This window comes from Schistocerca piceifrons, chromosome 5 (assembly GCF_021461385.2).
Source record: "Schistocerca piceifrons isolate TAMUIC-IGC-003096 chromosome 5, iqSchPice1.1, whole genome shotgun sequence".
In the NCBI taxonomy this organism is placed as follows: domain Eukaryota; kingdom Metazoa; phylum Arthropoda; class Insecta; order Orthoptera; family Acrididae; genus Schistocerca; species Schistocerca piceifrons.
The window spans coordinates 54,210,496-54,237,091 of NC_060142.1; the positions used below are offsets into that span (position 1 = coordinate 54,210,496).

General features: G+C 44.5%; 1 protein-coding gene across 2 annotated transcripts in view; it reads left to right on the forward strand.

The window, feature by feature from the left end:
- The window catches only part of LOC124798468 (cytochrome P450 6k1-like), a 103,099-nt gene that overhangs the window by 51,631 nt on the left and 24,872 nt on the right, over nucleotides 1-26,596 (forward strand). For both annotated transcript variants that reach the window (XM_047261898.1, XM_047261899.1), the window contains exon 6: nucleotides 13,849-14,070. In XM_047261898.1, the coding sequence (XP_047117854.1) occupies nucleotides 13,849-14,070 (222 nt within the window). The remainder of the gene's footprint in view (nucleotides 1-13,848; nucleotides 14,071-26,596) is intronic.

Sequence of the window (26,596 nt, forward strand, 5' to 3'; positions counted from 1 at the left end):
TTGTATTCCTTTTTGCCTGTTTCACTTACTGCATTTTTATATTTTCTCCTTTCATCAATTAAATTCAATATTTCTTCTGTTACCCAAGGATTTCTACTAGCCCTCGTCTTTTTACCAACTTGATCCTCTGCTGCCTTCACTACTTCATCCCTCAAAGCTATCCATTCTTCTTCTACTGTATTTATTTCCCCCATTCCTGTCAATTGCTCCCTTATGCTCTCCCTGAATCTCTGTACAACCTCTGGTTCTTTTAGTTTATCCAGGTCCCATCTCCGTAAATTCCCACCTTTTTGCAGTTTCTTCAGTTTTAATCTACAGGTCATAACCAATAGATTGTGGTCAGAGTCCACATCTGCCCCTGGAAATGTCTTACAATTTAAAACCTGGTTCCTAAATCTCTGTCTTACCATTATATAATCTATCTGAAACCTTTTAATATCTCCAGGGTTCTTCCATGTATACAACCTTCTTTCATGATTCTTAAACCAAGTGTTAGTTATGATTATGTTGTGCTCTGTGCAAAATTCGACCAGGCGGCTTCCTCTTTCATTTCTGTCCCCCAATCCATATTCACCTACTATGTTTCCTTCTCTCCCTTTTCCTACACTCGAATTCCAGTCACCCATGACTATTAAATTTTCGTCTCCCTTCACAATCTGAATAATTTCTTTTATTTCATCATACATTTCTTCAATTTCTTCGTCATCTGCAGAGCTAGTTGGCATATAAACTTGTACTACTGTAGTAGGCGTGGGCTTCGTATCTATCTTGGCCACAATAATGCGTTCACTATGCTGTTTGTAGTAGCTTACCCGCATTCCTATTTTCTTATTCATTATTAAACCTACTCCTGCATTACCCCTATTTGATTTTGTGTTTATAACCCTGTAGTCACCTGACCAGAAGTCTTGTTCCTCCTGCCACCGAACTTCACTAATTCCCACTATATCTAACTTCAACCTATCCATTTCCCTTTTTAAATTTTCTAACCTACCTGCCCGATTAAGGGATCTGACATTCCACGCTCCGATCCGTAAAACGCCAGTTTTCTTTCTCCTGATAACGACATCCTCTTGAGTAGTCCCCGCCCAGAGATCCGAATGGGGGACTATTTTACCTCCGGAATATTTTACCCAAGAGGACGCCATCATCATGTAATCATACAGTAAAGCTGCATGCCCTCGGGAAAAATTACGGCTGTAGTTTCCCCTTGCTTTCAGCCGTTCGCAGTACCAGCACAGCAAGGCCGTTTTGGTTATTGTTGTAAGGCCAGATCAGTCAATCATCCAGACTGTTGCCCTTGCAACTACTGAAAAGGCTGCTGCCCCTCTTCAGGAACCACACATTTGTCTGGCCTCTCAACAGATACCCCTCCGTTGTGGTTGCACCTACGGTACGGCTATCTGTATCGCTGAGGCACGCAAGCCTCCCCACCAACGGCAAGGTCCATGGTTCATGGGGGGGGTTGATGACGTATTGAACCAATATTTAAGGTTGTCAAACCAAGATATTTGTCTTCTTCCAGAATCTCTTTTGCTGTTGGTTTTTGTTTAAAGTATTTTTTGTAGCAGATAATATCTATTTCTATTCCGCATGATATGTCCTAGGAATTACACCTTTCAGCTTTTCACTATCTTGATTAATTTAAGCGTAGTGTTCATTCTTCTCAAAACTTCCATGTTTGTCACTCTCTAGGACCAAGGTATTATCAGGATACACACATAAAGCCAAAGTTCAAAGGTCTCCAGCTTCTTCGCAATGTTTTCATTTAGTGTCCATGTCTCTACCCATACAGGAGGGCAGAATGCACATAGCAGTGCAAAACTCTGATTTTTGTTCTTAAAGTTAGGTTATGGCTTTTGGAAACAGCACTCTTTTTCTGAACCATACTTCTTGTTTTCCCGATGCGAGTCTTGATTTCTTGTGAGTTATCCCAATTTTCATTTATTGTGGTTCCAATGTATGTATATTTTTTTACCCTTTCAGTAGGTCTCTCGTTTATGCCTAATTTTACTCCTGTAATATTTTCCTTACTTACGACCATGAGCTTTGTCTTTGTGGTGTTTATTTCAAACCCATAGTGAGTGCTAACTCTTACAATCCTATCTGTTAATGATTGTAACACATGGATAGTGTCAGCAAATACAATAGTATCATCAGCATATCGACTGTTGTTTTATCTTATTCCATTTATCCCAATGCCTTCTACTTCTTCCAGGGACTCTGAATATGAATTCTATTTTAAATAGTATGGGTGACTTACTACTCTGAGAATTTTCACTACTTCGATGTGTTCTCAGTCAATATGCAACACCGCTGTGTGATTTAAGTACAGGTTGATCGTAGCATGAAGGCTTTCACGGCAGGTGTTGTCATCACTTAAAACTTCCGGGCTGAGATGCCGTGGTCCATACATAAAACTCTCCCCTGACGTTTCGCCTTCGACTGCGGAAGGCATCCTCCGAGGACAATGGGCGAACTGCAACGAGAGCGCGAGTGAGCGCCGTATATATAAGCCATCCAGAGGGCGCCGCTGTCAATCACGTGACGTCGGCTGTGCTATGATCTCTGATATTGCCAACTTTCTCAATTGAAATTAATCGATTGTCACGCTGTTGCTGCAGCGTTGACGTCCATACCTTATCCAGCTTGATGCCTCCATCTTTTCTACTGCAGCGTTTGGCAATCTCAACAGCCTCTCTGTATATTCGCGCATAACAATGCGACGTCTTTGCTGTGACGGTCGTCTCACTAAAATTTATTTCATGATCACCTTCCTGAAACACAGTTCAGTACAGGTTCTTGGTGATTCGCAGATCTCTTTCCTCCATTCCAATATTTCTCAAAATCTCCATCAATTTGTTGTATTTTACTCTATCAAAAGCCTTCTGGTAACCTATCAGAGGAGTAAATACATTTTTATGTACATCGCTACACCTCTGAAACAATAGTTGCACACTGAACAAGGCTTCTGTCGTACCCACGGTATTAACATACCCAAACTGATTAGGGGCTATATGTTCTTCATATAGTCTATGTATTCTTCTGCGTATTACCCTCAAAAACAATTTCAATACATGGCTCATTAAGCTTATCATATGACTATCTCCACAGTGTTTTGTATTTGTCTTTTTGCACAGAGTAATGAACTCTGATTTCAGCCATTCCGGTGGAATGTTTCCACATACATAGATTTGATTGAAAATTTTGGTTAACCATTTTACATGATTTTCATCCATCAATTTTAAGCACTCTGCTTCTACTTTATCTGGTCTCACAGCCTTCCCGCCCTTCATCTGACTGATGACTGTTACTTCTAGTATATCTGTACCACTTATTTCATTTGTATTTAAAGTAAAAGCACATCTATTGTTATGAAATAATTTTTCTACATATTTTTTCCATGTCTTTCTTGTCTTCTAATTCCACCATCAAGTTCTCTGCTTCATATACTAGCTTCCACTGATTGTCTTCGGGTATTTTCCGGTTGTTGCTTTGACTTCCTTGTGTACATTCAAACTATCATATTTACTTTGATAAAACTCGATTTCCTCGCACTGCTCCACATTGCCCTTTTAATTTGCCTGCCTTTTTTTCGGATGTCCTTATTTATCTTCCTGTATTCCGTTGTGTTTTGCCTTATTTAATCTCCTTTCCTCCATTGCGAGGTGCCGGGGGTAGCAGTGTATTTAACACTCAATTCTTCTAGAATCTACATATGTACATGATGCTCTAAGCCCCCCCCCCCTATTCTAACTCCAACTTTTGCTGTTGCACAAGGATAAAAAAAATACGCAAACTGACTCTAATCAACCCTGCCAGTGGAGTAGAAGAGAGTTTGGCACCTGCAATAATTTAATTTGATAAATAAGTTAATTAAGCGAAGGTTTCATTAACATAGTGAGGAATGATGTGGTTGCTCTACCTATTAACAGAATGAAAGTTCTGTCCAAAATAACAATATGATTCATTAAGACTAAACACAAAATAATAAACAACAACACATGAAACATTAACAATACATCAAATTGGCTCTAATTGGATACTTAAACAAACGCTGTGAATGTGAAGTTGTCCCTAAACTAGATTATGAGGATTATGACGAAGTGATATGTGCAGCCAATTCCTAGCAACTCAATTCTTAGAGAAAACACATAGCCAACCCAACATTAATTGCTGCTACCCAAGACAGAACAAAGTTAGAAAAAGACGAACAGGCGCGCTCTGCTGAGCTCTGATTATCACCTAGGAAAATCCCTATCTGCCGGTGCTGCGGACATACATTACCAAACCGACTTCTTGACTCCCAGAACACGATCTGCCGTACCGGAGCCGTTGGCTGGTTGCTTCGACGTCCTCGACCGAAAGGCGAGAGCCAACTACCCACCAGAGCACCCGTCAAAACCGAACACAGAACATTCCCGCCCCCACGACAGTGGCCGTGGTTAAACGTTCCAATCAGCAACTCGAAAACCGGCGGAAAATTCCACTCCATTGCCGGAACGCTACCATTCCACCAATGGAGATTCTTGGCGCCAATTTCTGCGCCGATCTTGCTACGTCACAGAGCTATGCCCTGAGCAAGCCAATCACAGTTACTATTTTGCAGAAAGCGCGGGAATTTTCCCGCCACAGCTGCCTGGGTACACAAGTCATTCCCACGCCTCGCTGGTAGCCCGCCAGAAAGTGTTTTCGCTAAGTTTCTGCGAAGTAACGGAACCTCTAGCCCAGCCGCTACTTCTGGCCCTGTGGGTGTGCCTCTTGACAATGTCGGCGTCTGGAAAGCATTCACTCGACCCCCTCACACCTGTCGGCTTATCCTTTCAAAGTCAGACCGAGCCCGCCTGTCACTGGACCACCCGAGTGACGAGAGACGCTGCGTGGGAAGTCCGCGTGTGAAGGAATAGCAACTTTCCACCGCATGCAATTAGAGAGGAGAATCGTAAGATAGAAATATGAGAGGGGGCTCATGCCACCTCTCATAGCCCCTACGCCATTTTAGATTGTAATTGGTGAGCGGTTGGCTCACTTAGGAGCAAGGTAGTGAGTCAATCACCCAAGAACAATCTCGCAAACTGGCTGCACATACCGCACTCTATAAAGAAAATCACTGCAACTGAAAAATGCAGCTCATAGAGGGAGGATTGTTTATGATGGAGCCAACATCACCTTCTTAATATGGAACACTAACACTCACATCACACATCCATACCCAGGGAGCCCCTTCCAAACACCGATTCACACAGACATTCAGTCTCTAAATATGGCCCGGACATGTGAGCCAAATATGGAGCAATTTATTCTTTACAATCAGAGTTGGAGTGCTCCGCAATTAAATGCCCAAGATGTTACAACAATTTTAATCATTAAACTAACCTGAACTCACTCACACATGATATTATTTAAGTTAACAATCTCTTTGTGAGCTTTCAGAATCTAATTACAACCTCCGATTCATTCTGTCTCCCTGCATCAAGAATAACCTTTACAAAATGTTCCCTGAACTGATGGTCCATTCACAATGACAGTGGTGGTATCTGCTTCAGTTTATGGGGACTTCAGGCACACTGTTTGCCTGGGCATGTTTTTACTGCCGTACAACTATTACTGAAACGTTTATGTACTAGTGTGAAATCAATCTGATTTCGCACATATTTGCCATGTTTAATCATTGAAGACTTCCATGTATACAGTCTTCTAGATGGAAGTTTAAACCAGGTGTTCATAATAACTTGATCTTTTGGTATCGCAAAATATTCAAGATCTTCCTCTCTAGAATTCTTCTCTCCTAGTCCAAATGTTCCTACCGTGTCTGATGTTGTACCTTCACCTACTTTCAAATTACAATCTCCCATCACAACTGTCAAATCACATTTGTTGCGTTTTCTCAAAATTCCATTTCTGTTATAAAATTTTTCTATCTCTTCATTTCTTTGTCCATTGTAGGGGCATAGAATTATATTATATTTATATCAACAGGGCTACCACTCAGCTGCAAATGCATTATACAGGATCATACAGGCATCAAACTTTTGAGACGTCTTGCTAGTTTCGCTGATAGCATTACACCGATCCTATTCACAAGTTTCCCGTCTGCTGTTCCTGAGGATTGCACTCTGTGTCCATTTATGTAAATATCTCCTGTGTTCAGGCGGTGCATCTCGATAACTCCTAGTATCTATGCTCCCATCCAATCCATTTCTTAAACTATATTATATCTTTTTCCCTCATTAACTCACTGATTGTACATTCCACGTTGCCACTTTTATTTTTTCTTCTCATTTGATGAACAGATGAACAGATAGAGAAAGTGTATGAGGATATTGAAAAGGTAATGCGGTATGTAAAGGGGGACGAAAATCTAATAGTCATGGGCGACTGGAATGCAGTTGTAGGGGAAGGAGTAGAAGAAAAGGTCACAGGAGAATATGGGCTTGGGACAAGGAATGAAAGAGAAGAAAGACTAATTGAGTTCTGTAACAAGTTTCAGCTAGTAATAGCGAATACCCTGTTCAAGAATCACAAGAGGAGGAGGTATACTTGGAAAAGGCCGGGAGATACGGGAAGATTTCAATTAGATTACATCATGGTCAGACAGAGATTCCGAAATCAGATACTGGATTGTAAGGCGTACCCAGGAGCAGATATAGACTCAGATCACAATATAGTAGTGATGAAGAGTAGGCTGAAGTTCAATACGCAAAGAAGTGGCATACGGAAGTACTAAGGAATGACGAGATACGTTTGAAGTTCTCTAACGCTATAGATACAGCAATAAGGAATAGCGCAGTAGGCAGTACAGTTGAAGAGGAATGGACATCTCTAAAAAGGGCCATCACAGAAGATGGGAAGGAAAACATAGGTACAAAGAAGGTAGCTGCGAAGAAACCATGGGTAACAGAAGAAATATTTCAGTTGATTGATGAAAAGAGGAAGTACAAACATGTTCCGGGAAAATCAGGAATACAGAAATACAAGTCGCTGAGGAATGAAATAAATAGGAAGTGCAGGGAAGCTAAGACGAAATGGGTGCAGGAAAAATGTGAAGACATAGAAAAAGATATGATTCTCGGAAGGACAGACTCAGCATACAGGAGAGTCAAAACAACCGTTGGTGACATTAAAAGCAACGGTGATAACATTAAGAGTGCAACGGGAATTCCATTGTTAAATGCAGAGGAGAGAGCAGATAGGTGGAAAGAATACATTGAAAGCCTCTATGAGGGTTAAGATTTGTCTGATGTGATAGAAGAAGAAACAGGAGTCGATTTAGAAGAGATAGGGGATCCAGTATTAGAATCGGAATTTAAAAGAGCTTTGGAGGACGTACGGTCAAATAAGGCAGAAGGGATAGATAACACTCCATCAGAATTTCTAAAATCATTGGGGGAATTGGCAACAAAACGACTATTCACGCTGGTGTGTAGAATATATGAGTCTGGCAATACACCATCTGACTTTCGGAAAAGCATCATCCACACAATTCCGAAGACGGCAAGCGCTGACAAGTGCGAGAATTATCGCACAATCAGCTTAACAGCTCATGCATCGAAGCTGCTTACAAGAATAATATACAGAAGAATGGAAAAGAAAATTGAGAATGCGCTACGTGACGATCAGTTTGGCTTTAGGAAAAGTAAAGGGACAAGAGAGGCAATTCTGACGTTACGGCTAATAATGGAAGCAAGGCTAAAGAAAAATCAAGACGCTTTCATAGGATTTGTCGACCTGGAAAAAGCGTTCGACAATATAAAATGGTGCAAGCAGTCCGAGGGGTAAGCTATAAGGAGAGACGGGTCATATACAATATGTACAACAACCAAGAGGGAATAATAAGAGTGGACGATCAAGAACGAAGTGCTCGTATTAAGAAGGATGTAAGACAGGGCTGTAGCCTTTCGCCCCTACTCTTCAATCTGTACATCGAGGAAGCAATGACAGAAATAAAAGAAAGGTTCAGGAGTGGAATTAAAATACGAGGTGAAAGGATATCAATGATAACGATTCGCTGATGACATTGCTATCCTGAGTGAAAGTGAAGAAGAATTAAATGATCTGCTGAACGGAATGAACAGTCTAATGAGTACACAGTATGGTTTGAGAGTAAATCGGATAAAGACGAAGGTAATGAGAAGTAGTAGAAATGAGAACAGCGAGAAACTTAACATCAGGATTGATGGTCACGAAGTCAATGAAGTTAAGGAATTCTGCTACCTAGGCAGTAAAATAACCAATGACGGACGGAGCAAAGAGGACATCAAAAGCAGACTCGCTATGGCAAAATAGGCATTTGTGGCCAAGAGAAGTCTACTAATATCAAATACCGGCCTTAATTTGAGGAAGAAATTTCTGAGGATGTACGTCTGGAGTACAGCATTGTATGGTAGCGAAACGTGGACTGTGGGAAAACCGGAACAGAAGAGAATCGAAGCATTTGAGACGTGGTGCTATAGACGAATGTTGAAAATTAGGTGGACTGATAAGGTAAGGAATGAGGAGGTTCTACGAAGAATCGGAGAAGAAAGGAATATGTGGAAAACACTGATAAGCAGAAGGGACAGGGTGATAGCACATCTGCTAAGACATGAGGGAATGACTTCCATGGTACTAGAGGGAGCTGTAGAGGGCAAAAACTGTAGAGGAAGACAGAGATTGGAATACGTCAAGCAAATAATTGAGGACGTAGGTTGCAAGTGCTACTCTGAGATGAAGAGGTTAGCACAGGAAAGGAATACGTGGCGGGCCACATCAAACCAGTCAGTAGACTGATGACCAAAAAAAAAAAAAATTTGATTTTCCTCATGTCTGTACTGAGAACTATTCCTCCCAGACATCCGATTGAGGAACTTATTCCGGATGCTAATTTCGCCACGAGCATTTCCATGAAGATTACTGGGACATGCCTAAAGCCTCTAATACAGTGTTGTCCAATGCATTCTACAGCCTAGCCGTTGACTATCTTCGTGGTTCGTCCGCCTTTAGAGCCAGCTTCCCAATTCTAGGTCGAAAGAGTGCCCTAACCTCGATCCGCTATTGACAAGAAAGAGGGGGACTCCCTATCCCGAGAGTCATTCGGTCGTCAGAGCCTCTTCAGTGTGAAGCAGGGTGCACCAAGTGTAGGTGAGGATGACGGTTGGGTAGAAATTACCCCTTACTTTAACGTACATTGATGGAAAAAGATGGCAACACCAGAAATTAATTAATGTAAGGTAATTAAATTTGTGGACTACATTTGTCGAGGTAAGACTTTTAAGTGACTAACATTGCAAGATCACAGGTTACTGTAAGAACGTGATAAGCCTTTGCAAATGTGAACTGCTGGTACATTAATAGTCACTGTAACCACCAGAACATTAAATGCAAGCATACGAACGTGTATGCATTGAGTTGTACATGTGTCGGATGTCAGTTTGTGAGATGGAGTTCCATGCCCTTTGCACTATGTCGGTCAGTACAGGAACGGTTAATGCTGTTTGCGGATAACGCTAGAGTTGTAGACGAATGATGTCCGATATGTGCTTGATTGTACACAGATCTGGTGACTGAGCAGGCAAAAGCAACATGTGGACAGTCTGTAGAGCATGCTGGGTTACAACACCCCCTGAAATGCTGTTCGTGAATGGCAGCGGAACAGGTCGCATCAGCAGACTGACTTACAAAAAATGGTTCAAATGGCTCTGAGCACTATGGGACTCAACATCTTAGGTCATCAGTCCCCTAGACCTTAGAACTACTTAAACCTAACTAACCTAAGGACATCACACACATCCATGCCCGAGGCAGGATGCGAACCTGCGACCGTAGCAGTCCCGCGGTTCTGGACTGCAGCGCCAGAACCGCACGGTCACCGCGGCCGGCCTGACTTACAGATTTGCAGCCAGTGAGCGTGAGATAGCTACGAGAGTACTCCTGCTGTCATATGTGCTTGCACCCTAGACTATAATTCCAGGTGTAGCCCCAGTGTGTCTTGCAGGTAGAGAAGTTGGTTGCAGGCGCTCACCTGGCCCCGTTCTAACCAACGTACGGCAATCACTGGCACGAAGCCAGAACCATCTTTCATCACAAAACACAAGAGACCTCCACCCTGCCCTCCAATGAGCTCTCGCTTGACGTCACTGAAGTCGCACGTGGCCGTGGTTTGGCGTCAGTGGAATGCATGCCACCGGGCGTCTCAGTCAGAGGTGTCCTTGAAGTAAACTATTTCCAGCAATTCGTTGTGTCACTGTGACACCAACTGCTACCCACATTGCCGCTGCAGATGCAGTACGAGCACCAGAATCGTACGCCGAACACGATGGTCTTCCCACTCGGTATCGTCACTTGCCCATCAGGAGCCCGTACATTCTCCTGACCACCGCTGCCGGCAGTCATGCACAGTGGTTACATTACTTCGAAGTCTTTCTGCAATATCGCAGAAGGAGCATCAGCATCTCATAGCTCTGTTACGTGACCACGTTGAATGAGGTGTTAATAATAGCGTCTTTGTCGCCTTAAAGGCATTCTTTACTAAAATCAACTCGCCACGTCCAGTCTCAAAGGTAAATTGTGTAGTTAAAGCAAACCTGATTTGCATTCTCATAGTGGCACTGCTAGCGCCACTTTTATGTGACTGACGCAAAATATGAATTGTCATCATGTTTCAGCTATAGAAACACGCCTACCAACTTTTGTTTATTTCGCACAACTCGTTCTTGGTGTTTTGATTCTTTTTCCGTCAGTGCATGTATAGTCACATTTCTGTGTGGGCTGAACAATCACGTGCTCGATTTTACCTGGAAAATAGTTCAGGCATCGAGGTTAACCCCTATGACGACAGTCAGCCAACGACAGATTCCTCTAAAGTCGTGGCAGCGAAATGCAGCAGCGGATGATCCGAAACCCAGAGAATGAAAAACACTGGATGCTAAATACCGAGGTGTGTATGAAAACTGACCAGCAGACTAAAAGTGTGTTTGTTGTACTGCGATTAGGCGCGGTCACTGTTAGATAACGGTTCTGTATTTCATCGATATTCTTTGATAAAATACATTCCAATAGAGCAGATAAAATTATATTAAAAATTGTTACTACGTCTTTTCGCGGCGGAAATTAAGTAGTATTTATTCCTATTTTCATTTCCATGTCTTAACAGTCATATACAGGGTGGTCAGAAAATGTGTGAAATGCTTGTAGGGATGTTACAGGGCAGGTTGTACTGAGACATAAGTGTTAAGAAAGAAATTCGATATCTTGCGCCGTTTCCGAGTTATTTAGCACTGAATGTAGCCAATCGGGGCGTCGCGCGCTCGCCAGGGGCGGTGTTGCCCAACGAGTGAGTGCGTTGTCTCGTTAGCTGGAACTTGAATTTACGAGCGCAAGGATCTGATTGGCTAACTTCAATGCTAAACAACTCGGAAACGGCGCAACGTATCTAATTTCTTTCTTAACACTTATGTCTCAGTACAACTTGCTCTGTAACATCGCTACAAGCATTTCACAGTTTTCTGACCGCCCTGTATAGGTATAGCAATCAATTTTAAAGCCACAAGGCTTCTTCTTTAGACGCGTAGTGAGGGAACAGATCCATAGTACATCCGCAAGTATGCGAGGTGCCGGTATTGAGAGGTGGACAGGTCACCGAAATTCATTGCGGAAATCCGTATCAGTTAGGCTAATACACTCAACTCCTCACCCCTTTTAATTAACACAGTTCCTATTACGTAACACACAGCTTACTAAGGAAATTATAATATGGCTCTGTTTGTGGTCTCTTTAAGAGTTGCGCCTTCGACGTAATTCTATTTATGGTAATTCAGTAGTTGGTCACTCGTAATCGGCAAAGTGTCATGATTATAAAGGTGAAATTCAACTATTAAATATTACGAAGATTTTGGCATCACAAAGTGATTTATTGCAAGAATTCCCAAAGCATTACAAGGCACAAATATTGAATCGAATATAAATAAGGACAGTGTAATTTGGGTAATGAGATGGGTGAATTCGCGTACAGGAATGGGATCAACTATCACATTATAGCATCCTATAAACTTTGTGAGTGAGAGTATGCCTTAACCTGTTATCCCTGACTATTAAGAACAATATTGATTTAGAATGAGAGTCCTTGATACGCATCACAAGTGCTAGCCATAGCCGTGTGTGGTGACAAGGTGGCACTGGGACGGGTCATTTAGCCGCGCGGGATTAGCCGTGCGGTCTGAGGCGCTGCAGTCATGGACTGTGCGGCTGATCCCGGCGGAGGTTCGAGTCCTCCCTCGGGCATGGGTGTGTGTGTTTGTCCTTAGGGTAATTTAGGTTAAGTAGTGTGTAAGCTTAGGGACTGATGACCTTAGCAGTTAAGTCCCATAAGATTTCACACACATTTGAACATTTTTGAGCGGTCGTTTAATCAGACACGTCCCTACAGCGCTGGTACTGCAAATAGATTACCACCTGCAAGACGGGCCACGCGCCGACAGCTTGCAGCACGAGGATGATGTTGCAGCTGCTCTCAGTGGTGGTCCATACCCGTGGATAAAGACACGACCGAAATAGCGCGAGCGCGAAATTACGAACAATACCGACTGTTGTCAGCAATTGGTAACAGGACACGCTCTGCCCGAATTACAGTGACAGTAATATTTCTGGCTTTTGCGATCACCTAAACTCTGGCTGACTGGAAGCGGGGAACTCTAACGTTCGCGCTGGCATTCCAGAAATGAAACAAGGCCGATCTCTCCAGGAATCCAGAAATATATCCCTGAACTCCTCACTTCGCCTTCACACTGAAAGATTAGCACCTTGTCCCCACCATGCATGAAAATCTACGCTCATTGGCTCACTCAGAAACAGCCGCCAATCATACTATTAGATGCTGCTGCTCCCTTCCCGTCCAAGCCACTAAAACAAATTTTTCTCCTATCTAGGGCTGTCCCGGCGAATTCGGAGTGCACTCTTTTGCGTCACCACACGTCATACCGGTTCACCAATCAGATGGCTTTTTCGGTCTATGTTCGGGGAATCATAGGCCTGAAACTGCCTCTCGCCATTGGACGGCAGTGGTCTATTTGGGAGTGTGTTGTCGACTCCTCGTGGACGCAGACATTGAAATTCCCTGAACCGCCACATATACAGCTACTGCAGCCATCGTCTGGTAGGCGAGCAGTGGACACCAGTACACTAAAACGATTTTTGCGGTAGTGACCCTGACATTCTCCACATCCCAGACACTCTGCTCACCTTGCTGCAAAAGACGAAAACGCCAGGCATCCCCTATGGTGCACAAAGCGGGTCGTACTGTGCTATTCTGCGAATATAGCCGACCTCTTCAAACACAGGGATTACCTACGCGTGTCCCCCTAGTGCTCTTGTCGCTCAGGTAACCGTGCCTCCGCACATTGTCCCACGACTAATAAAGTGCTCCCGCCGTGTTACCTAAAATCAAAGCTCCCATTCCAGATTGATTACTCCTATGATCTTAATTAATCATCACCATTTGGGAACTTAACAGGAAAAACTTGAATCAAGATCAGAAAGAACGGAAGGGGAGAGGCCACGAGAGCTTGGTGTCTTTCAAGTATATCATATGGTAGCCCACCCAACTATCAACAGGAGTGATGAGTTCGATTCCTTGATTATGTGCCAGAAGTTCAAGCCTTCCGGCTTCTAAACTGATAACAAACAAAGAGGAAAACAATAGACACAGGTATTTGTACATGCAAGGGAACAAATGGTATTTACTTTCTGGCATTATCAGTTTAGTGGCGGACGTTCCCACGTCTTCCAACAAGACGAAAATAGTACATTCATACTCTGGTGCTACAAACTTCTGCAGGTTGAGGGAAAAACGTAAAAGTTACCGGTCTCTTTCAGAGTTATCGATCGACGACGTCGCAGCCCAGGCGTTCGTGTTTTTCATCGCTGGTTTCGAGACCTCGTCCACCACCATGAGCTTCGCCCTTCACGAGCTGGCTCACCACCCAGACGTCCAAGCGCGCTTGCATGAGGAGATCGATTCAGTCCTTAAGCAGCACAGTGGGCAAGTCACCTACGACGCAATCAGCAGTATGCACTACCTCGATAAAGTAGTTGCAGGTATGTATGAGTGTATTGTTTTCCCTCAAAATTTCATCGCAATTCAAATGAACTGCACAGCTGTGCACCATTGGCTTATTTTCACTTGAAAAGAACAATTTCTCCATGTGTTATTTTAACCCACCTTGGCACTATCAACACAAACTGACGGTTATTATTTGTGTACTGAAATCAAGTTCTTTAATCGCTTATTACTTTGGATTCTGCTCCGTAAAACTGCAGGAGTACAGCTGAATGTCGGTAGCTTCCTGCCACAACATTACGATATACAGTGTCCCGGTCATCTTCAGGTGCATACTGGCGAGAGTATTTTTTCCTTTTATTGGTCATTTCATTCCCCGTAAATGGGGAAACTGACGGGGTGGTATCACTCACATTGACGTTTTTCAGTCAAATGATGTTAAAAAATACGTACCTATAGTTAATTACAGTCAAAAGGATAAAATAACAAGATTGCTATCCAATAAAATAGTTTCCTTTGATGATACAAAAACAAATAGAGAAGTTATGACAGGTGCTGATGCTTCTGGCAAACCCGTCGAGGTCACCTCGCAGTAAGCGGTTGGAGGATAGGAAGAGAAGATGTAGGGATGAGGGCAAGGGTCGCTAGGTCTGGGAGTGGGGAATTGGAAATTGGGACGTATACAGGGTGATACAAAAAGGTACGGCCAAACTTTCAGGAAACATTCCTCACACACAAAGAAAGAAAATATGTTAGTGGACATGTGTCCAGAAACGGTTACTTTCCATGTTAGAGCTCATGGGATGTGTGACTGCTGTGTACGGACGCAGGAGGAGCTGGCCACTGTTCGCGAACAGCTGAACGTGTTGATGGCCGCGGTCAGCCGTCTTCAGGCTGCTGCCTCGGAGTGTAGCGGCAGTGGGGAGTCTGGTGCGTCGCAAGGTACACCCCAGGAGTTACATGCTTCACCCACTGTCCCTGCTGTCGAGACATCTTCGCGGGTACCGGGTGCGGTTGGGCCACCCTCTCCACAAGGGGAGTGGCGGGTTCAGCGGTGTTCGCGGCGCACGAGGCGGAGGGTCAATGTGGAGGCTGGCCGTGTGGCATCGCCCGCTCTGCCTGTGAGTGGGCATGTGGCCGCTCCTTCAGCAAGGTCCGAGCAGGCACACGGGGGGACGGGTTTATTAGTTATTGGGAGCTCCAACGTTAGGCGGGTGATGGAGCCCCTTAGGGAAATAGCGAAAAGGTCGGGGAAGAAGGCCAGTGTTCACTCTGTCTGCTTGCCGGGGGGGCTCATCCGAGATGTGGAGGAGGCCCTACCGGCGGCGATAGAGAGCACTGGGTGCACCCGACTACAAATTGTTGCTCATGTCGGTCCCAATGACTCCTGCCGTCTGGGTTCAGAGGTCATCCTCAGTTCGTACAGCCGGTTGGCGGAGTTGGTGAAGGCGGAAAGCCTCGCTCGCGGGGTGGAATCAGAGCTAACTATTTGTAGTATCGTTCCCAGAACCGATCGCGGTACTCTGGTTTGGAGACGAGTGGAAGGCTTAAACCAGAGGCTCAGACGATTCTGCGGAGATCTGGGGTGCAAATTTCTCGACCTCCGCTATCGGGTGGAGAAATGTAGGGTCCCCCTGAATAGGTCAGGCGTGCACTACACGCCGGAAGCGGCTACAAAGGTAGCGGAGTACGTGTGGAGTGCACGTGGGGGTTAGAGAATTCCCTCCCTAGGCCCGACAAGACGCCTCCTGAGACGCGGCAAGGTAGGAGTAGGCAAAATGCAACAGGGAATAACAATATTAATGTGCTAATAGTAAACTGCAGGAGCGTCTATAGAAAGGTCCCAGAACTGCTCTCATTAATAAACGGTCATAACGCGCATATAGTACTAGGGACAGAAAGTTGGCTGAAACCAGACGTAAACAGTAATGAAATCCTAAACTCAGATTGGAATGTATACCGCAGAGACAGGCTGGACAGTGAAGGGGGAGGCGTGTTTATAGCGATAAGAAGTGCAATAGTATCGAAGGAAATTGACGGAGATCCGAAATGTGAAATGATTTGGGTAAAGGTCACGGTTAAAGCAGGCTCAGACATGGTAATTGGATGTCTTTATAGACCCCCTGGCTCAGCAGCTGTTGTGGCTGAGCACCTGAAGGATGATTTGGAAAATATTTCGAGTAGATTTCCCCACCATGTTATAGTTCTGGGTGGAGATTTTAATTTGCCGGATATAGACTGGGAGACTCAAACGTTCATAACGGGTGGCAGGGACAAAGAATCCAGTGAAATTTTTTTAAGTGCTTTATCTGAAAACTATCTTGAGCAGTTAAACAGAGAACCGACTCGTGGCGATAACATATTAGACCTTCTGGTGACAAACAGACCCGAGCTATTTGAAACAGTTAACGCAGAACAGGGAATCAGCGATCATAAAGCGGTTACGGCATCGATGATTTCAGCCGCAAATAGGAATATTAAAAAAGGTAGGAAGATTTTTCTGTTTAGCAAAAGTGACAAAAAGCAGATTACAGAGTACCTGACGGCTCAACACAAAAGTTTTGTCTCAAGTACAGATAGTGTTGAGGATCAGTGGACAAAGTTCAAAGCCATCGTACAATATGCGTTAGATGAGTATGTGCCAAGCAAGATCGTAAGAGATGGAAAAGAGCCACCGTGGTACAACAACCGAGTTAGAAAACTGCTGCGGAAGCAAAGGGAACTTCACAGCAAACATAAACATAGCCAAAGCCTTGCAGACAAACAAAAATAACGCGAAGCGAAATGTAGTGTGAGGAGGGCTATGCGAGAGGCGTTCAATGGATTCGAAAGTAAAGTTCTGTGTACTGACTTGGCAGAAAATCCTAAGAAATTCTGGTCTTATGTCAAAGCGGTAGGTGGATCAAAACAAAATGTCCAGACACTGTGACCAAAATGGTGCTGAAACAGAGGATGACAGACTAAAGGCCGAGACACTAAATGTCTTTTTCCAAAGCTGTTTCACAGAGGAAGACTGCACTGTAGTTCCTTCTCTAGATTGTCGCACAGATGACAAAATGGTAGGTATCGAAATAGACGACAGAGGGATAGAGAAACAATTAAAATCGCTCAAAAGAGGGAAGGCCGCTGGACCTGCTGGGATACAAGTTCGATTTTACACAGAGTACGCGAAGGAACTTGCCCCCCTTCTTGCAGCGGTGTACCGTAGGTCTCTAGAGGAGCGTAGGATTGGAAAAGGGCGGAGGTCATCCCCGTTTTCAAGAAGGGACGTCGAACAGATGTGCAGAACTATAGACCTATATCTCTAACGTCGATCAGTTGTAGAATTCTGGAACACGTATTATGTTCGAGTATAATGACTTTCCTGTAGACTAGAAATCTACTCTGTAGGAATCAGCATGGGTTTCGAAAAAGACGGTCGTGTGAAACCCAGCTCGCGCTATTCGTCCACGAGACTCAGAGGGCCATAGACACGGGTTCACAGGTACATGCCGTGTTTCTTGACTTCCGCAAGGCGTTCGATACAGTTCCCCACAGTCGTTTAATGAACGAAGTAAGAGCATATGGACTATCAGACCAATTGTGTGATTGGATTGAGGAGTTCCTAGATAACAGAACGCAGCATGTCATTCTCAATGGAGAGAAGTCTTCCGAAGTAAGAGTGATTTCAGGTGTGCCACAGGGGAGTGTCATGGGACCGTTGCTGTTCACAATATACATAAATGACCAGGTGGATGACATCGGAAGTTCACTGAGGCTTTTTGCAGATGATGCTGTGGTGTATCGAGAGGTTGTAACAATGGAAAATTGTACTGAAATGCAGGAGGATCTGCAGCGAATTGACGCATGGTGCAGGGAATGGCAATTGAATCTCAATGTAGACAAGTGTAATGTGCTGCGAATACATAGAAAGATAGATCCCTTATCATTTAGCTACAAAATAGCAGGTCAGCAACTGGAAGCAGTTAATTCCATAAATTATCTGGGAGTACGCATTAGAAGTGATTTAAAATGGAATGATTATATAAAATTGATCGTCGGTAAAGCAGATGCCAGACTGAGATTCATTGGAAGAATCCTAAGGAAATGCAATCCGAAAACAAAGGAAGTAGGTTACAGTACACTCGTTCGCCCATTGCTTGAATACTGCTCAGCGGTGTGGGATCCGTACCAGATAGGGTTGATAGAAGAGATAGAGAAGATCCAACGGAGAGCAGCGCGCTTCGTTACAGGATCATTTAGTAATCGCGAAAGCGTTACGGAGATGATAGATAAACTCCAATGGAAGACTCTGCAGGAGAGACGCTCAGTAGCTCGGTACGGGCTTTTGTTAAAGTTTCGAGAACATACCTTCACCGAAGAGTCCAGCAGTATATTGCTCCCTCCTACGTATATCTCGCGAAGAGACCATGAGGATAAAATCAGAGAGATTAGAGCCCACACAGAAGCATACAGACAATCCTTCTTTCCACGAACAATACGAGACTGGAATAGAAGGGAGAACCGATAGAGGTACTCAAGGTACCCTCCGGCACACACCGTCAGGTGGCTTGCGGAGTATGGATGTAGATGTAGATTTTATTACTTCTCTTCAAATCACATTGATCCTGGAACGTACCAGCGTGACTTCAAACACTTTGTTACAGGAAATGTTCAAAATGTCCTCCGTTAGCGCGGATACATGCATCCACCCTCCGTCGCATGGAATCCCTGATGCGCTGATGCAGCGCTGGAGAATTGCGTATTGTATCACAGCCGTCCACAATACGAGCACGAAGAGTCTCTACATTTGGTACCGGGGTTGCGTAGACAAGAGCTTTCAAATGCCCCCATGAATGAAAGTAAAGAGGGTTGAGGTCAGGAGAGCGTGGAGACCGTGGAATTGGTCCGCCTCTACCAGTCCATCGATCACCGAATCTGTTGTTGAGAAGTGTACGAACACTTGGACTGAAATGTGCAGGAGCTCCATCGTGCATGAACCACATGTTGTGTCGTACTTGTAAAGGCACATGTTCTAGCAGCACAGGTGGAGTATCCCGTATGAAATAATGATAACGTGGAAGAACATACTGACGAAACTAAAATGAGCTCTAACATGGAAATTAAGCGTTTCCGGACACATGTCGACATAACATCTTTTCTTTATTTGTGTGTGAGGAATGTTTCCTGAAAGTATGGCCGTACCTTTTTGTAACACCCTGTGTATGGGGGGTGGAACACGAGGGACGAAGGTTACGTCAGGCGACTGGGAGATATTGGAGCCTTAATCTCGGGAAACAATTCAGGGTTAGGGCTATTGCTGGCAGGATGAGTAGTTATTAGGAAAAATTACTGGGTCGGCAAGAGAGAGGCCTCTGAGGTTTCGCGAAAGCTCACCCAACTCCTCTGTTTGAGAAATCGCTACACATGCATCGTGTCCTTGTAAGACACTGCCCAGGCGTTACTTGAGCACGTGTGCTTCTGATGTAGGTCTGTGCTTTGCTCCGAACGACCCCGCGGGGAAAGTTCGTCCTATAGGTATCAGACCGACAATTTTCGTTGGGCACATTAACAGAAAGTTGGATTAGCAGAGCACTATGTTTCACAGTGACAGGATTTCATGAGGTATACAACTAGAAACGACCGCCCTGGTTAATCAGTTCCTCAGTCTTAATGCCACTGATTCCTGGAATCCCATATAGCAATGCGGACCGAAAATCAGATATCTTCACAGAGCAGTTAGTCAGATAGCCCACAATCGAGAGAAGCATTTTACATCTTCTGTCTACAATCAGACCGGATGTTTTCTGCAGAATCACCAAAGCAATGGGGATTAGTGACCATGATGTTATTAAAGCGAATACAGTTACTAAACGCAAAATATTCGAGAAGGACGGTCATAAACAGTATGTGTCTTGTAGAAAAAAAGAGATAATTACTAACTTCATATTGAAAGGGTACAGTACTGCCCAGCATTGAAAATAGGTACAGCATTCTTCGTTATTCTTGTCAGTACAACATATTTTTTCTAATCATCATCATCATCACCTTGGACAGTTTCCAGCCACTGGCTGGGTCTGTCGGGAACACAAGCCTCTCCATCGTGTTCTGTCTTTCCACCATTCCCCCTCTTCCACCTTCGTCCAGTTCTCTCCTCTTCGCGTCACACATTCCTTCACTCCCTTCACCCATCTATCTCTTGGTCTTCCTCTGCGCCTCTTCCCCTCCAGTTGCAGATCAAACATCCTCTTTGGAATTCTTCCCTCATCCATTCTCTTCATGTGTCCATACCACTGCAGTCTTGATTTTTCTATCCTGTCCTGTACTGGTTCCTCCTTTAGTCTTTCCCTCACATACACATTTCGCAATCTGTCTCGCCTTGTTACACCCAACCTGCTCCTCTGGAACTACATTTCACTAGCCTGTATTCTACTTTTGTCGCTTTTGTGCATTACCCATGTCTCACTTCCGTATGCCAATATGGGGACAAAGTAGGTTCGGTGTATAATTCCCTTGGATTTCTGTGGCACCTCCTTGCTCCAAATAAGCCCCCTAATGCATTTGTAGAACTGCCCTGCTTTTCTGCACCTTTCATTTATTTCCATTGCGTTTCCCCCCTTACTTTCAATCATGCTTCCCAGGTACTTGAAGGTCTCTACCACTTGTAGTTTTTCCCCTCCACAAGTTATATTCACATTTGGCCTATTCTTCTTCCTTGTTGTGACAATTATTTCACTTTTCTTTGCAAAGAAATGCATTCCATATTGTGCTGCCGTTGCCTCCCATACATCTAACTGCTCTTGCACCTCCTTCTCGCAATTTCCCCATAACATCAGGTCATCGGCAAAAGCACTGCTTTCATTTTATGATCTCCAATTGCATCTGATACTTGCTGTAGGATTTCATCCATAACAATAATAAACAATAAAGGCGAAAGTGCACTTCCCTGTCGCAGCCCATTTTCCAGCTTGAACCATGCAGTACGTTCCCTCCCCACTTTCACACAACTCTCACTTCCCTCATACATTTTTCTGACTTTTCGTGTTATCTCTTCATCTATCCCTTTTGCGTTCAGCACATGGGATGTGCTGGGATTTTTTCTAATAATAACCCAATTTCAATTAATACAGCGAAGCCGGATACCAGTGTGGGAAATAATGACAATTTATTTATTTAATTGATCACATGTGCACTCCCACAAAATAAATCCCTACATCCAATTTGGTGAGATCTGCGAAATGAATGAATGTATGGTCGTCTGCTAACCGCAGATAGAGAATGTGAATATATGATTATCTTTGAGACGATCTTGTGGTCACCTTTGGTGGAACCAAAGAGATGAAATTTACCGGAGCTTTGAGCGCCTGAAATGTGGCTGACCAATGGGTAGCATGGTCTTCCCCCAGCTCGACGGAGGTGCGAGATGACCTGGAGAACGGCCATGTTTCAGCACTCTGCCGCTGGATCTAGTGTTGGTAAGACCTGTCTTAGGTGTGCTCCGTAAGAACAAAAGAGTGGAGACATGGTATGCATGTAAAATACTTAAGAGTAGTTTGGAATAATAATTTCTCTGTTTCAGGAACTTTTGTGGGGAGAATTAAATGTCAGGCAGGTAATATTAAGGGGATCGTAGTAATCTTCGGAAGTGACCAACGGTCACAATGAAACCACGTGTAGCAATAAGTTGAAATACTTCCGAGTGCTCAAGTTAAGCTGAATTACTGGCGTGTGTACTATAAGCTGGAAATATTTAAGAAATGGCGTGTGCAGGACTTGAAATTAGAGACGAGTACTTCCACGTGGTGAGTACTGTGTGAGTCTCAATCTGTGTATGAGACAAAGGATAAAGAGAAGTACTCGTCCATGGTATCAGTTGAGGACTCGCGTGTGTGATGATATCTTCTTAATATTACTTTGCGTGTTATGTTTCCGTGTGACGCTTGATTCAAACTATAACACTCTGAGAGAGAAGCAAGGTGAGTCACCCATCTATCCAGCAACGACACTTGGCTTGCATTGCACAGGAAGACGTGTATATAACCTCCAGAGTCCATAGTAGGAAAGAAAATTACGAAGTGGGGCAGTGTCGTGTGAAATTGGGATAAATACTAATTGAAGAGGGAAAGCTGAAAGTGATGTGATTATAAAGTTGTGACTATTCTTTGTATTGTATGTTACCAGTGTGATGTATTTCATGAAATTTAAGTATGTGTGGTTGGTATAGGAGAGTAACAAGATAGTTTCAGAGGCAGTCGGTTATGCATGTTCCTTTTTGTACCGCTCGCTCTGGAGGAAATTTTCGTAATGATGGGTGTGAGAGTCGAAGTGTGAGATATAGCAAAAGATCCACCATCCTATCCAGAAAGTGCACTGTAGCGTTAAATAATTACGAGACCATAAGATAGAGAATCACCTACGTAAAGCCATGCCCACTGGGCGGAATTTCTCATGTCTTATTGTTGTAGGTTATAGAATTTGTGTGTTTAGGTTATAGAATTTACCGGAATAAATAAGATATCATCATCATCATCATCATCATTTAAGACTGATTATGCCTTTCAGCGTTCATTCTGGAGCATAGCCCCCCTTATACAGTTCCTCCATGATCCCCTATTCAGTGCTAACATTGGTGCCTCTTCTGATGTTAAACCTATTACTTCAAAATCATTCTTAACCGAATCCAGGTACCTTCTCCTCGGTCTGCCCCGACTCCTCCTACCCTCTACTGCTGAATCCATGAGTCTCTTGGGTAACCTTGCTTCTCCCATGCGTGTAACATGACCCCACCATCTAAGCCTGTTCGCCCTGACTGCTAATTCATGGTGTGGGTTCCTGTAGTCATGTCCTGGTTCATGAACCACGGGCAACGTATGAGTGGCCAAGTATGTGGTCCCGACAGTCGGGATACCAGTTACTTTGGAATAAGGCTGGGCATCTCGGACATATTCTGAGTCGTGGTCACCTTTGTGCTCATACGGCAAAGACTACCAAATCCACCGGTTAGTCCCTCAGCCGTTAGGGGTAAAACCCAATGGGACTCGGGGCAAGTAAGGCTAGCAACCTGCTTCCCTGGTTCTTTAAATATGATACTGGCAACAATCAGAGCAAAATGCCTCGGACCTTTGGAGGTGACGGAGTCCCACCTCTGACAAACCAGGGACTCCTAAGATACGACTTGGCAAACAAATGGTAATGAGATGGGGAGCTATTAATTAATAAATAAGATAGTGAAAAGAAAAAGATTGGTGGCCTTTTCCTTCGAATAGTATGTTGTCATGATACCCAGAATTTATAATGTGTGCGCCATTCATATACAGTGCGATGGCCACGTGTTGATCAAAGCCGTTAAATGAGAAAGAAAATGTGGTATTGCCAGTGCGTAGTGAACAGTCAGAGTTGTGTAAATTACTAACAGTCAGATGTGCGTTATCCGTTGCGTAATATTCAAACGGGAGAATAATTTGTAACTTAATTGTGAGTACTAGAGCTGATGTTACTTGATAAATAAGAATGAATCCACTCGCTTGGTAGACCACTCATCTTGCAGGCCTGACTGCTTGATGCCACAGTATGAGCAAGGCATGTGGGTGCCTCTGAATATATAAAAGACGCACTGAGAACATTCAGTTCGAATCCGACAATCGTAGAAGGACTGTTGATAAGAGTTCGAGGTAATTACGTCTCAAGTAAGGCAATAAAAGATGGAAAACTAATCATTCGGAGAATATTTGGAAATTTGAGATTAGTGTATTTTCGCTACAAAAGATAATGTAGCGAAACGGAAAGAGAAACTATGACTTCAACTCAAGAACCTGTAATAAAAGGCTCGGCGTGAAGTATACAACTATTGTGACAGAACGATGGTGGTGAAAGATCTATCAGAAAATCATAGAAAATTCGTATGGTGTATTATTGGATGAACAGACACAGCCTCCCATCGTGGATGACTCTGGTGTTCAGACTGAAAGCAACAAGCGGAAAACAAAGTCTTCACATTCTGCACTCAAAAATTTATTCAAGCACGACCGCCTCACACACTCACTATGAGATACTCGTATTTGTGAAAACACACTCCCGACATTACAAAACAATTTCCGCGTTTCAAAGCACGTAAATCGCAGGCACTGACAGAGTTGTTATTAGATTTACGCTCAAATCGCTAAAGACCTACCCCCTTTTTTAGTTCATATGCATCGCGAATCCTTCACTAACACATGACACGAAGAGAGCACAAGCCACGACTTTGCAAGAGAACACTCCATTGTCCCTAACGACCACAACTGCAGCATCCCAGAGCATATTCTAAGCTCAAACGTGATTAACTAACTGGAACAAAAGCACTCAAAGAATAAGCACGGCGGCCGGGGTGGCCGAGCGGTTCTAGGTGCTACAGTCTGGAACCGCGCGACCGCTACGGTCGCAGGTTCGAATCCTGCCTCGGGCATGGAAGTGTATGATGTCCTTAGGTTAGTTAGATTTAATAGTTCTAACTTCTATGGGACTGATGACCTCAGAAGTTAAGTCCCATAGTGCTCAGAGCCATTTTAACCATTTTTGAATCAGCACGGGTATGAAGAAAAAAAGCACCCACTTATTCTACACGCGATATCTTGCAAGTGGAAGATTCAGGTAAGCAGCTAGTTTCCCTGTTCCTAAATACACCACTATAGTCGACTGGCAAACAAGATATGATCACATGGAGGAACTCCAGAACTCTGTGATTGCACGACAAATTTTTAACTACACTCCTGGAAATGGAAAAAAGAACACATTGACACCAGTGTGTCAGACCCACCATACTTGCTCCGGACACTGCGAGAGGACTGTACAAGCAACGATCACACGCACGGCACAGCGGACACACCAGGAACCGCGGTGTTGGCCGTCGAATGGCGCTAGCTGCGCAGCATTTGTGCACCGCCGCCGTCAGTGTCAGCCAGTTTGCCGTGGCATACGGAGCTCCATCGCAGTCTTTAACACTGGTAGCATGCCGCGACAGCGTGGACGTGAACCGTATGTGCAGTTGACGGACTTTGAGCGAGGGCGTATAGTGGGCATGCAGGAGGCCGGGTGGACGTACCGCCGAATTGCTCAACACGTGGGGCGTGAGGTCTCCACAGTACATCGATGTTGTCGCCAGTGGTCGGCGGAAGGTGCACGTGCCCGTCGACCTGGGACCGGACCGCAGCGACGCACGGATGCACGCCAAGACCGTAGGATCCTACGCAGTGTCGTAGGGGACCGCACCGCCACTTCCCAGCAAATTAGGGACACTGTTGCTCCTGGGGTATCGGCGAGGACCATTCGCAACCGTCTCCATGAAGCTGGGCTACGGTCCCGCACACCGTTAGGCTGTCTTCCGCTCACGCCCCAACATCGTGCAGCCCGCCTCCAGTGGTGTCGCGACAGGCGTGAATGGAGGGACCAATGGAGACGTGTCGTCTTCAGCGATGAGAGTCGCTTCTGCCTTGGTGCCAATGATGGTCGTATGCGTGTTTGGCGCCGTGCAGGTGAGCGCCACAATCAGGACTGTATACGACCGAGGCACACAGGGCCAACACCCGGCATCATGGTGTGGGGAGCGATCTCCTACACTAGCCGTACACCACTGGTGATCATCGAGGGGACACTGAATAGTGCACGGTACATCCAAACCGTCATCGAACCCATCGTTCTACCATTCCTAGACCGGCAAGGGAACTTGCTGTTCCAACAGGACAATGCACGTCCGCATGTATCCCGTGCCACCCAACGTGCTCTAGAAGGTGTAAGTCAACTACCCTGGCCAGCAAGATCTCCGGATCTGTCCCCCATTGAGCATGTTTGGGACTGGATGAAGCGTCGTCTCACACGGTCTGCACGTCCAGCACGAACGCTGGTCCAACTGAGGCGCCAGGTGGAAATGGCATGGCAAGCCGTTCCACAGGACTACATCCAGCATCTCTACGATCGTCTCCATGGGAGAATAGCAGCCTGCATTGCTGCGAAAGGTGGATATACACTGTACTAGTGCCGACATTGTGCATGCTCTGTTGCCTATGTCTATGTGCCTGTGGTTCTGTCAGTGTGATCATGTGATGTATCTGACCCCAGGAATGTGTCAATAAAGTTTCCCCTTCCTGGGACAATGAATTCACGGTGTTCTTATTTCAGTTTCCAGGAGTGTAATTTATCTCGAGAGTAATTTATCTCAGGAGTACCCCAATGAACTGTCTTTGAATGACTTCATGACCGATATGTTCTCGAGTAAAGGGGCCGGACGAAACATCCAACTATCAACCCAAGCTCACCACTACCAGCTACTCTCGTCCACAGAGTTCACTATCGGTTTCATGTTGGCGCTCGATACACCTCACTTGTCTGCACGTTGCTATAAACTCTACATCTCTTGCTCAGTCTAATCTATTTTTTGTTATACATTCCACGTGTTGTAAATGTGTCTAGTTCCTAGTTCTCGATTCTTTATTCCATACATCACCTGAGCGAGACGTATTTCTAGAAGATAGCTGAGTTGTAGGAACTGCGTGTGAACGCTTCAGTAGTTCACAGTTAGTATTTTAATATCCACACTCTCCACATTTGTTG